The 15,231-nt window shown below is 45.9% G+C and overlaps 1 protein-coding gene across 3 annotated transcripts in view; it reads right to left on the reverse strand.

The window, feature by feature from the left end:
- The window catches only part of DNAAF11 (dynein axonemal assembly factor 11), a 210,929-nt gene that overhangs the window by 47,780 nt on the left and 147,918 nt on the right, over window positions 1-15,231 (reverse strand). For all 3 annotated transcript variants that reach the window (XM_069220770.1, XM_069220771.1, XM_069220772.1), the window contains exon 10: window positions 7,495-7,590. In XM_069220770.1, the coding sequence (XP_069076871.1) occupies window positions 7,495-7,590 (96 nt within the window). The remainder of the gene's footprint in view (window positions 1-7,494; window positions 7,591-15,231) is intronic.

Here is a 15,231-nt window from a genome sequence, read left to right on the forward strand (position 1 = left end):
GACAAAGCTTTTAGTCTGTTTTGATTCCCTGTGATGTAGTGTTGTGGGCAATGAATTCAAATTCAGGTGGCTGGATGATGCTTGTACCACCAAGCTCTACGGGTGGGGTGCTGGAGCCCAAAGTCAGGGTCCCCGGGAGCTGGCTTGTCATTTCTTGGAACTTGTATGTCTACCGGTGGGCAAGATCCTGGTTTTGCCCAAGAACCCATCAGGACCATCAATGAGAACTTCATTAGAGGGCAGAAGAGGTTCTTGTTTGATACTGTCAGGGTTAAGGACCTCTGTAAGGACATTAGTTTAGATTGTTTGCATGAGCAGTATCAGGTCCCAGATCTCCGCCGCCCTCCTAATCACTGTGACAAAGGAGGCCGAGTCTTCAGTAGCCATTTCCTGATTAGGGGAGGATGGCCAATATCGAGGGTGGGGGGGGTGGGTGTTCTACCCATTGGCATCCTGTAAGTCTAATAATATTGCCCTCTTCATAGAAATCTTCATCATAGCCGCCTTCCTCTTAATCGTAGTGGTGGTATGTGTCACGATTGCAATGGACATTGTGGAGTAGTCCAGGGGTGAGGGGCTGAGCTTCCTAAAGCAATTAAAATATCAGTTCATCATTGGTGATGACGTTGAGACTCGGGCTTGTGGCACTGGTCACTTTTCCCTTGTTTTTCACTGCTTTCTCCTTGCTTCTTTCCTCGTTTTTTGGTGTGCATTCTACTTGCTTTTCCCTTGTTTTCACTGTTTCCTCCTTGCTTTTTCACTGTTTTTTTTGTGCAGTATTCCGGAATTCCAAAGGGCCCGCAAGACCTGGCTGTTCGAATGAGGCTCGAGGACCTGCAACCCAGGCACTCCTGAAGAACCCCAGCAACAGGGCCAATTTGATCAGAAAACTAGCACCCAACACTAAGAAGATGTTATATCACCTTCTAGCGTTAGGAGAGCACCAGCATTATGACTTTGCAACACCAATGGTAAACACGAGTATTCACATAGGATGCACTAACCACATACTTTCCCATGCCCCTAAGAAAATATATCACACAGAACATCTGGCTGTTGCCTAAAGACATATAAATGTTATGTTATTGTTAGGTCTAGAAGCACCTGTATTACTGAATGTGTAATGTCAGACATTGCTTTAGAATGTCCTAGTGACACTGCTGCTTATGAATTATTTACAGGAAGATGATGTGCTACACACGTTTAAACTGAAGCTACAGATAAAGCAGTATATCTGAGACATATTAGGTCTAGAGCATGATCTGAGGCTGTTTACTGGATTCCCTCATCAATTCTATAGAGGCTGGCTTCTTCTTAATATTATATATGCACATATTTAAACCACTAAACTATGTGTGGCCATGCTGTCTCTGGTGGGATGCCAAATAGTTATCAATGTATGAATGCTATAGAAAATATGGGTGGCATATGATGAAGTGGAAATGAATGGTTGGCAGCTTATTACAGACTCATATGAGCGCTACCTTTTTAAGCTAATATGCACGAGGCAGACATTGATCCAATCCATGGATAGGATGAGGGCTTTACTATGTCTGGACGTGTACAACACATATAAAATTAAATACATATCAAAGCTAGAATTAGTAGTCCTCACTTATCTCTCAATGCAACAGACTACTGATGTTGGACAGAATAAAGATGTTTCAGGTGGGCAATATCTAGCTGCTTGAAGAGTAAAACCTCGAGACATGGTAGTCTAAAAATGTACTTCATTATTTTTTGGTAAGACACTCTTACATTTTCTTGAAAGTTCACAACTATTCAACCAAAAACCTACACAATTATTAAGACTAGCTAAGAGTAGAGTCCATGCTTAAGCACAGTATGTAAAGCTATTATTTTGTGTTGGAGCTTTATCTCAAGATGTTTCTTATTATTGCAATGTATGCTAGACGCTTAACAAAAAGGAAATCTTACTAGCTTTGGCAATGAAAGAGTAGACTGACTAGTTGCATGTGTGCAAAAAGCACCAACTTAGGTACATAAAGGAATCTCCAATGACATGGGCAAGGTGGTAAGTTCAAATGCTACAGCAGAAGATGGATCTTCAAGTTTTTTAAGACAGATAATTGAAATCCCCTAGGGCCGTCAGGAAAGAAGGTGTATGGAAATACACTAGCAGGATACGAGGATTAGAGGTCAGTTTTCATGTAAACTGTGGCTGCTCCCATGCGCTGAGAAAACTGCAGAATCCACAGGGTCAAGCATTTGTTCACCTTTGGTAGTTTAGCCTTATCAAATAGGGAGTCCCTTGAAAACATATGTGAGGTGCTCAGTGTAACAAACCAGTCACAGCAAAATATAGTTACAGAAATGAGAGATTAAATATCCACACTAAATTGAATTAAAAAGAGCAACATTTAAAAACAAAAATTAAACAAAAGTGAAGAGCATCATATAATAGGTTCAGTTTATGAAAAAAATGGCATTTAACATAAATGCAATAACGCATTACATTGAAATCCAATTAAAAGTGGAACAAAAAACAAAAATGTCCATGTGTCCTTTTGTGTTCCAGCTAGGATCTACACACCTCACAAGGCTCACCCATGAATACAAACTGTGGGACTGAATTGGGTGTTTGAGATGTCTACCATGCATTCTCTCTTGCAGAGATCAGATCAGGCTGGGCATTTAAGTGGGAGCCCTGGGTGAGTACTGGACATCAGGTACAAATACTCTTTAGCCGGATATGGGGACCAAGTAAGTCCAACAACAAGCACTTGAGGCCAGATCAAATGTTGGTGTTGGTCCCAGTGAACATTTCTTCATTCAGACTTAGGTTATCCAGCTTGAAACTGTACAGCAGGAAAAAAGCCCTAGGTGCATGTGACAAAGTCCTCAGGATTTTGTCTCGGCAAGAGATATCTAAACATCTTTGGTAGGAAAAGAAAACCTCCGAGCTTGGAGAGCAGCAGTGGCCATTCAATTTGGTTGTACCTTGGACTGAAGGAGAACCTTGCTTTAATATGAGCAGCAGGCATTTGCATGTGCTGTCCTTCTGTCCCGTATTTCACCCACACGTCCTACAAAACAGATTGCTTTACAGCAAAATGTACTTCTTAAAGAGCTTTCAAGGTGCCTTCTTCCCAAGGAGGCTGAACCACACAGCCATGAGGCCCACAGCATGAAACAGACAATCCTTATTCTTAAAATCAGATGCGGAGGGCAAAGATTCAGGTAGATGTAAGGGCATACCTTCCACACGTGGGCAATGATTTCTCTAGAGTCGAGCAATCAGGGGCATCTTCCTCCAAGCCTGCTGCTGATAGGTCGTCATTATCCAATTACCAAAATCTTGCCACAATCTACTATCTAACATTTACTGGGAGTGTGCATTTGAGCTTGTTCTTCTGGCGCTATCCCAGGATGACCTAAGCGTAGTCAAAGCAGAGCCTCAAGTAGACCTCATCTTTAGAGGAGGTAGGTGATTGCAGGGCTATTCACTGACAAATCTCGAGACAGCATGCCTGGAACATCTCCTTCATCAGCCCCTGGCATTGAGTATTTTCCTTTGAAGCTATGGATGGCAGACGACTCAGATAGGGTTCTTACATGAAAAGCGAAGAGATGTAAATAGGAGGAGTGATACACTCGTCATTAATTCAGATTGCAGATTTGAGCTGTTCTTGTCAAATTACATTCAGAATTTCATTATATTAATACTTGCTGCCATCATTCATGTTATCCAAATTAAAATTTAATTTACATTTATCCTAACTGCACATGGATCTTGCAGCACGATGCTTAGTAAAGCATCTAGGTGGCATAACATTAATTTAGAATTTTGGGGGAAATATCTGCTCACAAATTTATACATAATCAATATACAATTCATGGAAGAGGGAGGGTGGCTTGTACATTTACTGTTGCCTTGTAATTAGAAATGTATTACATAGGACGCTCTCTTCTATGTGAGCCTGAAGTCAGGCCAGGCCCACAGAAGCGAGGATTGCAGTGAAATAATAAAGCATCTTTATAGCATATGGCAGAAGGTCAGGTATCAGGCTTCATTCCACTTACACGACAGAGGTGATAATATCAAGAGGTACAAAAGCATGCTAGGAACATAACACAATCTTAACACCAGTGGGGAAACTGGTCAAAAAGTACAGGCATGGCGACAGAGAAACCAGAAAGAAAAAGAAACGTGGGACAACGAAGGAACAAAAATCCTCTTTTCAAGAAAAAGATGCTTAAAAGATAGTTGACATCCTAAGACACTAAGGGGGTCATTCCTACCCTGGAGGTCCGAGACCGCCAGGGTAGGGGACGGAGGAAGCACCGCCAACAGGCTGGCGGTGCTTCCAGGGCTATTCTGACCGCGGTGGTAAAGCCGCGGTCAGAAAAGGGAAGCCGGCGGTTTCCCGCCGGCTTCCCGCTGCCCCAGGGAATCCTCCACGGCAGCGCTGGAAGCAGCGCCGCCATGGGGATTCCGACCCCCTTCCCGCCAGCCTGGTTCTGGCGGTTTTCACCGCCAGAACCAGGCTGGCAGGAACGGGTGTTGTGGGGCCCCTGGGGGCCCCTGCAGTGCCCATGCCACTGGCATGGGCACTGCAGGGGCCCCCTAACAGGGCCCCACATTGATTTTCAGTGTCTGCTTGGCAGACACTGAAAATCGCGACGGGTGCAACTGCTACCGTCGCACACCAGCAACTCCGCCGGCTCCATTCGGAACCGGCATCCTCATTGCTGGTGCTTTCCAGCTGGGCGGGCGGGCGGCCTTTTGGCGGTCGCCCGCCAGCCCAGTGGGAAAGCCAGAATGACCGCTGCGGTCTTTTGACCGCGGTGCGGTCTTCTGGCGGGGGAACTTTGGCGGGCGGCCTCCGCCGCCCGCCAAAGTTGGAATGACCCCCTAAGTCAAACCAAAGAAATCAAACCAAAGAAATCCACACCAAGTGGTTGTTTTAATCACAACAGGCCTTAAACAAGGCAAGTAAAATAGCCAACAGGTGGCGGATGCCTCATCAACCAAGCCAGCAGTTTCTTCACTCCATTTAGAGTCAAGAAGGGGGATATCTGGGGCAGTCTTAAACTGGTTTTCCTCCTGATAACAGAGCTCAAAGGATAAAACTCAATTAAACCCTCTCCGACATCACTCAGGTCTCGATATGTTCATGGAACATCTCACTGAAATTCTAAAACGCTCAAATATTCAGTACCACATGTATGTGGGTGATACACAATTACACCTGAAAATCTCATCACCCGAGGACATTAATACTCTCAACTGGTTAACCTGCAACCACCTTTTGCTCAACATACTCAAAACGGAAATCCTCTTGATCACCCCTCACAATCACTCTGCCCCCGTAAAAGATTGGCTCAAACAACTTGCAGCTCTCAATTGCGCCACACACATCATTGACTCTATTAAATCACTTGGCATAACGTTGGACAAACACCTAAATATGCATAATCATACCAGCGCAACCACCATGGGAGCCAACTACCAACTAAACATTTTAAGGAAAATCAAACCTTTCTTCACCTGGAATGACTTTCAGTTGGCAGTGCAATCCCTAGTCACTTCACAATTAGATTACGGGAATGCTACTCTTGCAGGTTTACCTAAAGCAAGACTGGCGCAGATAAGGATAAGCACCAGAAAATGTGATCACATCAATCGTGACCTAAAACTACTAAACTGGCTCCTGTTTGAAGTAAGAATCCAGCTACAGATAGCTGCATGACACACAAGGCCCTCCACCATAAGACTCCAGTCTACCTGGCCAAGAAACAGGATCTGTCTGGAGGCAGTCACACCTTAAGAAGCGCTAACTCACTACTCTTGAAACCGCAGAAGCTCAACAAAAAGAAAACTTACAACCGCTCCTTCTACGGCCTAGCCCCAAAAATATGGAACGCTTTGCCACCTGTAATCAGGTCAAACCCCTCAACTACCTCATTCAAAAAAGAAATAAAAATGCTTTTCATGAACAAATTACTTATTACTTCAGTAATAACCCTGAGGTACTCAGTTGATTTATATTCAATGATGCACCCCTACAATACAAACCTACCTAACCAATTTTTGTTCACAGTACAATTTGCTTTGATATTCGCTTTTTCCTGATAGCTTCTTACCATATACTTATGACTTTTATGCTATTTGTACAGCGTAGTGGTACCCTTAGGGTCATGTTAGCGCTTTAAGAAACTCCTCAAATAAATAAATAAGTAAATTTAGTCGAAAGAAGACATGAACATCATTTAAGGGATGCCAGATGTCACAGCTGCGGCCCCTGGCTTGCTCCTTGCGACCCCTGGCACTGCTTTTGCGACCCCTAGCCACTTTCAGTACCCTGGCATTTTAGTGAACTGTCGTCCAAGGAAGAAGCACCAGGTTTCAGACAGAGGAGCTTCAGATGGCTCAGCCAGTGGAACGTTTCACCAACGACCCACCGGTTTGTTTGTCAGGCAATGGAAAACAGAAGGAACACTAGATTTACGAACCTGAAGAAGAACCAATAGGAATAACCCCTGGTGTTTGGAGAAAAATGTAAGCATGGCACAGCCATTGTTTTATGGTTTTACAGAAATAAACCCCGACTGGGGGGGGGGAGGGTACAAACAAAAAGCATAGCAGTCGTGGACAGCTGCCATTTCTCCGCACCCACCAAAGCACTTGACAACATGATTCCCACCGTGTTAGCGGGGATCACTTAGCATGGCATATGGCTCGTGCTGCCAAGAAGAGAGGCTGGCCCCCAGAGGCCTGGCAACTGAGCGTTCCATCCGCCAAACTCACTATAACAACACTGCCGAACTAACTGCCTGCGCTTGTGGGAAAAACTGCTCGAGTCAATGCTGAGCGTGATGGAACAGTGCAGCTTCAAAAGGTACCACGTTGCGCTTTTAGGTTTCCGGGTTAAATGTTGAATAGAAATGGGAATTTCAGCCAAACGTATTATTTGGTTTTACTTTCGCTGACTGGTGTATATAAGTATATACACACATATGTTTCCGAAAGTATTATTACCCCTTTCATTACGATGTGAATGAATGATAAATAAATGCAAAATAAATATACTAGTGAACAAAGCTAGTGAGCAGCACAGTGAGAGCACAGGTTATGTTTTTCTTAATATTAACGCTTTCAGGACAGAGGTTATAAGGTATAAGGTCCTCTTATGTAGGCACCTTGGACACCCCTCATGTACCTATAAGGAAACCGGCCCATGAGCGGGCATTGTACTGCCCCGCAGTCTGTCTGTAACATCCGGCAGCTCCTGCTGCCTAGCCAGCATTCCCTCCAGCACGCTTTGGAGCACTTCCGTACGCCCTGCAATGATTATCTGTCAGAATCACCTTCTCTTTACTCCGAAGCAAATGTTCCCTGACGGGAGAATGGCGCCCTGAGCTCCATTACCTAATGAGATATTCTATGACTGACTTGAACATGCTTCTCGAGGCCTCCACACAGATGAATCCAATACTTAAAATGCGGTCTCTCAAAGATACACTACATACCTTTGGCATGGTGAGCACTAAATGTCCAGTTGTTTGAGATCTCTTGGCAAAGCTGCTGTCAGGTTTCACCTCTGCGGGAAGAACAAGCTGAAAGGGCTGAAGACAAAGAGCAAAAGAAAGTTCACATAAATCCGTACACCGTATTCTGCTGAAGATCTAGAAACAAAAAAGTCACATAACTGATAACATCCACATATTGCCCACGTGGGTCTTTTCTCTTTATTAGACTACTATATAAAGCATTTTCAAAATGAATACGCATTTTACTCAATGTTATTTCAACTGCGTTTTTGGAAAAACAATTTGCATGTGAACTAACAGGAGCCGTAGATGATCATTTTCAAAAATGATGCTTACTGGAAAGACTTCATACAGATGATTTATTTTTTCATCATGGTTATTCCAGCTGGCTACAAGATCACTCAACAGGACTGCCTTTACTCGCACACATCCACAAGGACACCATCAAATGCACCTCATCCACGGACATCAACACCCCCTTCATAGAACACATGCTTTTCAGAAAAAAAACAGACCACAGCTTAACCCTTAAAGGCATCCTTGCACATCGACCACTGGGCCCACGAACCAACTTCAGCAACCTCATCACATATTTCAGCGCTCCCTTAACAATCAACTTCAGACTCACCAGGCTCTTCACAGCCCCAACACACATCAACGCATACACCCTGGATCCAATCTTTGCCACCGCAACAGGATCACATACAACTCTGCCTAACCGCTCACATGGACTCACATAAAAAGCCACACAACCACCAATCTACCCAGCAGCAGCTGGAGCAAAGTAGCAGATGCAGACTGGCCCAATTCTCTAAAAACAAGCCAACCCAACCCAACACCTCAACAACATATTTAAATTCAATAAATGGATCATGAATTGTGCTGACTCCCTCGTGCCCTTCAAAGGCACTAAATAAAGAACCAACCAACAAGCAAGCTTGTATACAGACAACCTCCAGGAATCTAAAAGCTTCTGTAAACAGCTAGAAAGAAAATGGGGAACCAGACATGAGGCAGACATCAGACACACCTAAAATGCTGCACCTTACCACCAACTTTTGAGAGACTTCAAAAAAAGGTAACTAACCAAATGCAGAGAGATAAGTTCCAACAGCTGTGAGGAGACTTTCTCAATTGTGAAAGAATTCACCACCCGAGGCTTCAGTCATCACCCTCATCCCAATCCAAGCAACTCTGCAACTACTTATCAAACTTCTTCCACCGAAAAATAGAAAAGATTTACAGCAACTTCAAACAATAATCGGACCCTAAAGATCTCATCACCTACCTGACCACCACCAACCGAGATAGACACCTGACTGAATGGAAAACTCTCACTGAAGAAGACACTACAACAATCGCAAAAATTGTACACTCCAGGTCCTCAACAAACCCATTCCCCACCACATTTACAACATGGGAGATCCACTAACCAGCAACACCCTCATCCACATCATGAACACCTCCATTAAATCCACCTTCCTAAAAGACTGGAAACATGCAGCAGTCAACGTCCTCCTCAGAAAACCATCTGCCAACCCAAGCGAACTGAGCAAATTCTGTCCTAACTCTCCGCTCCATGACCCAGCCAAAGTAATGGAAAAGGCCATCAACAGACAACTCACCAGTCACTTCGAACAGCACAACTTACTGGACCATACCCAATCAAGATTCCAGAGCAACTGCAGCACAGAAACACCACTCATCGTGACAAAAGATAATATCTGCACTATACTGGCCTGTGGAGAAACCGCAGCTCTCATTCTACTGGACCTCCCTGCAGCCTTTGGCAAAGGAAGAACACAGTGAGTCAGACTACCACCCTACACATCAAAATCCAAGAACCTGATCTTCAGAGTTGCTTGGGGTTCATCACTCAGCCAAACCCTGTTCAACATCTACATGAGGACAACATCATTAGATCCCAAGGCATCACTGTCATATCCTACACCAATGGATCCAAACTCATCCTTTCTCTGACCGACAAGCCCACCACCACCAGAATCAAGTTCTCCAACTGGATGATCAATGTAGCAGACTGGATAAGATCTAACTGCCTAAAACTTAATTCCGACAAGACAGGAGTGCTGACCTTCGGAAACAAGAACTCTCCATGGGACTCCACCTGGTGGCCATCTGAGCTTGGACCCCCACCCACAATGCATGACAATGCCAGAAACATGGGAATCATCCTGGATGACAAGCTCAACATGACAATGCAGGTCAATGCAGTCAGACCCTCTTGCTTCAACATTATTCAAATGCCCAGCAAGATACTGAATTGGCTACCCATGAACACCAGATGCACCGTTACGCAAGCCTTCATCACAAGCAGATAAGAATTCGGCAACGCACTCTGCATGGGATCTCCAAACATCTCACACAAACTCTAGGCCAACCTCCCATGCTGCACACACATCTCAACGCACCTCAGAAAGCTGCAACTGGCACCACTAAGGCAGCCAGTTCAAACTTCTCACACATGCAGGCATTGCACAACATTGGACCAGCATACCTGAACAACTAACTGCACTTTCACCGACCCACCAGACACCTATGTTCAGCCACTCTCTCACTCACGCACACCGCGCATCCACAAAAGCAGAACAGGAGGTCGAGCATTCTTCTACATTGCCACCAGGTCCTGGAATGACCTTCCTCAACACATCAGGTCCTCCTCTTCACTTCTCGAATTTCATGAGAAGTTGAAGACCTGGCTCTTCGACTTAGTCTGAGGGGTACAACACCCAAATGCCTACACAAACACCAACACACCTGTTCCAGCTCCTGGATACCTTCACTTGTGATTATTTTGCAATACAAATTGATATAACATAGCATCATATTTTTTCAACATAATTATGAAAATGTTTGCTTTCTGGGACTTACATTTAACGATCCATTGCCATCTTTGCAATCTTCATTTTACTCTCCGTTAAATTCGCCCAGATCTTCCAACGCTGGGCATACAAAAAATAACCAGCCCAACCAAAATTAAGAGTTCATTTAAAATTGTGTCCAAAGTGGCAAATGTGTTAGCATCTAAGGGCAAGTTTCTAATAATTTGCATAATTTATTAGCCTGATGAAGAATAATACTAAACTATAGAGCAGCGATGCAGGTCAGTTTGAAAAAACTAGGACATACTTACATGTTCAGAAGAACCTGAAGTCAAAAGAAAGGATAAACAACGAGGCAAAACGATTTAACCACAGTTGTGAGTCACTTGAGTGAAATTCCTCTTAAATGTTTCCTTTGGTATTTTGTTAGGGGGTGAGGAAGGGGTAGTCTTTGGGTCCGGCTTGACAGCACAGTTGTTGCCAGACATTGTTGCAATCAACAGAAAAAGAGTTTAAGAAGTGCTAATGCCAAAAGAGCTTTAGTGCCTGCTAAATGTTGATTTCTAGGAGTACAATATTTGATTGAAGAGAAGTTGTGTGCATCTACAAAAGAGTACTTGTATTGTACTTCCACTGGCTTTTGAGAGCTTTCATCTCACCTACTATGGTCGCTGCATTAAACATAATGCACAGCAGCTCCTAAAGGGCTGACACTGCATCAAAAGTTTTTTTCATTTACAGAGGTTAAATAGGTTGAGTTTTGGGAAAATGTTATTGTCCTTTTGTTAAACATGGTCACTTTGAAGGTGTCAGCCCTTGGGGTGGTATTGCATGGTTTGGCATGATGGTATCAGTGGTGCTAGTAGAGTCTGTGCTGGTAGTACACGAATGGTACATGGTGTGTCATGACAACTCACAGATGTATGCTGCATTGTCACGACATTGCGTTCCTTTACATAAGGTAATGTCAGGCACTCACCTTAATGAGCAGGGGAGGTGGTAAAAGACAAGAAGAAACAAGGTGGGGGAGTGAGAGCAAGGAAATGGAAGAAATGCCAATTTTTAGCCCATCCCCTCTGCTTGCCACACTGCTAGTACCCACCATTATCCATTTGGGTGCAGGAAAATCATGCTCCCCTAGACCACCGAGCACCATGCCTCCTACGGTTGGAAGCATACCATCCTTTGCCCGTAGAACACCTCTTGCCCATGTGACCCAGCGCTTGCACACCACCATGACAAGGCCCCCGCCGCACCAACTGAAGCCCGACCCAGATGACCCAGAATACCCCAGCCCCACCACCTCTAGACGCACTCCAATACTCCATCATGCGAGTCCCTGCTGCTGCCTGAACTAATGGGTAATCTTCCACCTGTATGATGAGAAGACCGATGCCTGTTACAACAGCACAGGAACAACGTGACATGCTTCAGTAAGTGTAGAAACAAAGAGTGACAAGCTGTGATAATTGTCAGAGGATTACAGCCTTAGACAGCCAGGTTTACCAAGTGGGGGTGAATGTGAGGGGGGATAAGCAACCGTATTGTGCTATTGAATGGGATCAGCAAGGGAATGGAGGCCAGTGTTCATATGGCAAAGAAACAGTCAAAATAAGCAAATTAGCTCAGTGCATTCCGCCTCTGGGTAGAAACATGCAATGGCAAGACTAATAGAAGACACATAAGGGCAGGTCGATTGGTAACAGGCCATAACCCATAGTACTCCGATAGGGAGTTACTATCAATTAGTACCTCTCTTATGACTGCTGTGGAAGCTGCCATGCTCCCGATAAGATGTGCAAATATTCCTCAAGATGAGTCCTGGTGTACAAGATGCTTACCTTCGGTAACGATATATCTGGCAGAGACATATTCTAGTTGCAGATTCCTTACCTTAGAATTTCCCCAGGCGTCAGTCTGAATCCAGAGATTTTTTCTTAGAGCAGTACCCCTGTGCGTCGTTAGGTGGCGTCGGTCGACTCCACGGACGTACCTGGCGTTGGTGTTGCCGTGATGATGTCGCGGTCATATATAGTCGCCACCCTACACGCTGACTTAAGTTTCTTTTCACCACTTTCCACACCAGTAGCGCGGAGCCAAGATGAACACTGAGAATGGTGCACCAAAACTAGGGCCCTTAGGTGGAAGTACCTGTCCATAGAAATCCGTTCGCAGTGCGGGTAGGATATGCGGGTCGGTAAGGAATCTGCAACTAGAGTAGGTCTATGTCTCGATCAGATATATCGTTACCAAAGGTAAGTAACTTGTACATCTGATAGAGACTTCTAGTTGCAGATTCCTTACCTTAGAATAGATACCCGACCAATACCATCCCCGGTGGTGGGCTGCAAACTGAGATCACATCAAAACGTCCTGCAGGACCGAACAGGCAAAATAGCCGTCCCTGCGGACCCAACTGTCCAGGCAGTAATACTTGGTGAACGTATATGAGGACGCCCACGTTGTGGCCTGGCAGATATCCAGGACTGGAACTCTGTGTGCTAACGCTGTGGTAGCAGCAGTTGCTCATGGTAGAATGAGCGCGCAAACCCTCAAGGGGTTGCTTTTTTCACCAAAGCGTAGCACATATTGATACAGAGCACTACCTATCGCGAGATAGTCCTCTTTTGCACCTCCTTCCCTTTCTTTGCACCCGCATATCCCACAAAGAATTGATCATCCACTCAGAAATCTTTGGTACGATCTAGGTAGAACGCCAATGCTTTTTTGGATCTAGACGGTGGAGTCTCTCCTCCTCATGAGAGGGATGTGGGGGGGGGTGTAAAAAGAAGCAAGGTTATGGATTGGCATACGTGAAAGGGACTTACCACTTTGGGAAGAAAAGAAGCCCTAGTATGAAGCACCACTTTGTCAGGATGCACTGCTAGGGATGGTGGCTTCGAAAAAAGAGCCTGAAGCTCACTTACTCTGCGAGCAGATGTGATGGCAATCAAGAAAGCAGTTTTAAGGGTTAAGAGCCGGGATCAACAGATTTGTTGATACACCATGCCACAAATTTCTTCCAACAACAGGTGTATATCGTTTTAGTGGAGGGACGCCTGGCTACCAAGATGACATTACAGACTTCAGGTGGAGGGTCAAAAGCAGTCAACTGTGGCCGCTCAATCTCCACGCAAGGAGATGGAGACTGGACAGGTACGGGTGGATAACAGTCCCCTGCTGCTGCGACAGAAGATCCTCCTGAAGGGGCAGTCTGATCGGAGGCTCGATCGTCATGCTCAAGAGCTCGGGAGACCAGATTCCTCGTGCCCAGTCCGGAGCCACCAAGATTACTTGGGCCCGTTCTTGCCTGCTCTTCTTCAGAACTCTAAGCAGAAGTGCTATTGGCGGGAAGGTGTACAGGAGGCCCAAGTTCCACTCGTGACGAAAAGCGTCACCAAGCGAGTGCCGCCTTGGAAACTCCAACCCGCAAAAAAGCTGACATTGTGTGTTGTCTGCGGAGGCGAACAGATCTAACGAAGGCTCTCCTCACTGCTGAAAGCGGCCTTGCGCCACCTCCGGTTGGAGGCACCATTTGAGATCAACTACGCATCGACGGCTGAGTTTGTCTGCTCTGACGTTCAGAGAGCCCACCAGATTATGAACCCCCAGGGTAATGCCCTGGCGTTCCAGCCATGTCCAAAGGGTCCACGACCCCACTCCGCCCTGCTTGTTGCAATACCACATGGCGGTGGTGTTGTCGGTGAACACCTGCACCACTTTCCCTTTGAGAGAGGGAAGGAATACTTTGCTTTCAATGCAAGTCGGATCGCCCGGAGCTCCAAAAGGCTGATGTGGAGGCCGGACTCCGCTGGAGACCAGAGGCCGCTGATCTCTGCCTCTCCCATGTGGCTGCCCCATCCCAGGAGTGATGCATCTGTTACTACTGTGAGATCCGGTTGGGGAAGGGAGAGAGACCTGCCATTGGCCTAATCTTGATTTGACAACCACCACTGCAGGTCTTTCTCAGTTCCCGCAGAGATCTGAACCATGTCAGAGAGATTCCCCTGTTGCTGCGCCCACTGCAACTTTAGGTCCCACTGCAGAGCCCGCATATGCCATCTGGCATGTTGGACCAGCAGGATGCAGGAGGCCATGAGGCCCAGCAGCCTCACAGTCATTCTCACCAAAATCCAGGATAGAGGCTGAAACATCAGTATCATAGCCTAAAATATCCTGGACTCGCTTTTCGGGAGCATCACCCCGAAACTGCAGAGAGTCCAGAACAGCTCAGATGAAAGGGAGCGTCTGAGAGGGAGTCAGGTGTGACTTCGGCACATTGATAGTGAACCCCAGGGAATGCAGGAGGTTCGCAGTAGTCTGTAGGTGTGAGACGACTTTCAGAGGTGTGTCTGCCTTCAACAGCCAGTCGTTGAGGTAGGGAAAGACTGGAACCCCTAACCTGCGCAGATGAGCTGCAACCACTACCATCACTTTCGTGAACACCTTAGGGGCACTGGTAAGTCCAAAGGGGAGCACGGTGAACTGAAAGTGCTCGTGACCTACCACGAATCTTAGGTAACATCTGTGGGCCGGCAGGACGGGAATATGTGACTAGGCGTCGTGCAAGTCCAACGCAACCATTTAGTTTCCAGGGTCCATGGCAGAAAGGACCTGAGCCACGGTTAACATCTTGAACTTCTCAATCTTGAGGAAGAGATTGAGGGACTAGAGGTCTAGGATAGGGCAAAGGCCTTTGTCCTTTTTGGGCTCCAGAAAGCAGCGGGAATAGCAACCACAACCTACCTCTGGCACAGGGACCCTCTCTATGGCTCCCTTGGCCAAGAGAGCTTTGACTTCCTGGCAGAGAAGTGCCAAATGATCCTCCGACAAATGATCGAATGATGGTGGCATGGCTAGAGGAGAAGTCTTGAAG

This window comes from Pleurodeles waltl, chromosome 2_2, assembly GCF_031143425.1.
Source record: "Pleurodeles waltl isolate 20211129_DDA chromosome 2_2, aPleWal1.hap1.20221129, whole genome shotgun sequence".
Lineage (NCBI taxonomy): Eukaryota > Metazoa > Chordata > Amphibia > Caudata > Salamandridae > Pleurodeles > Pleurodeles waltl.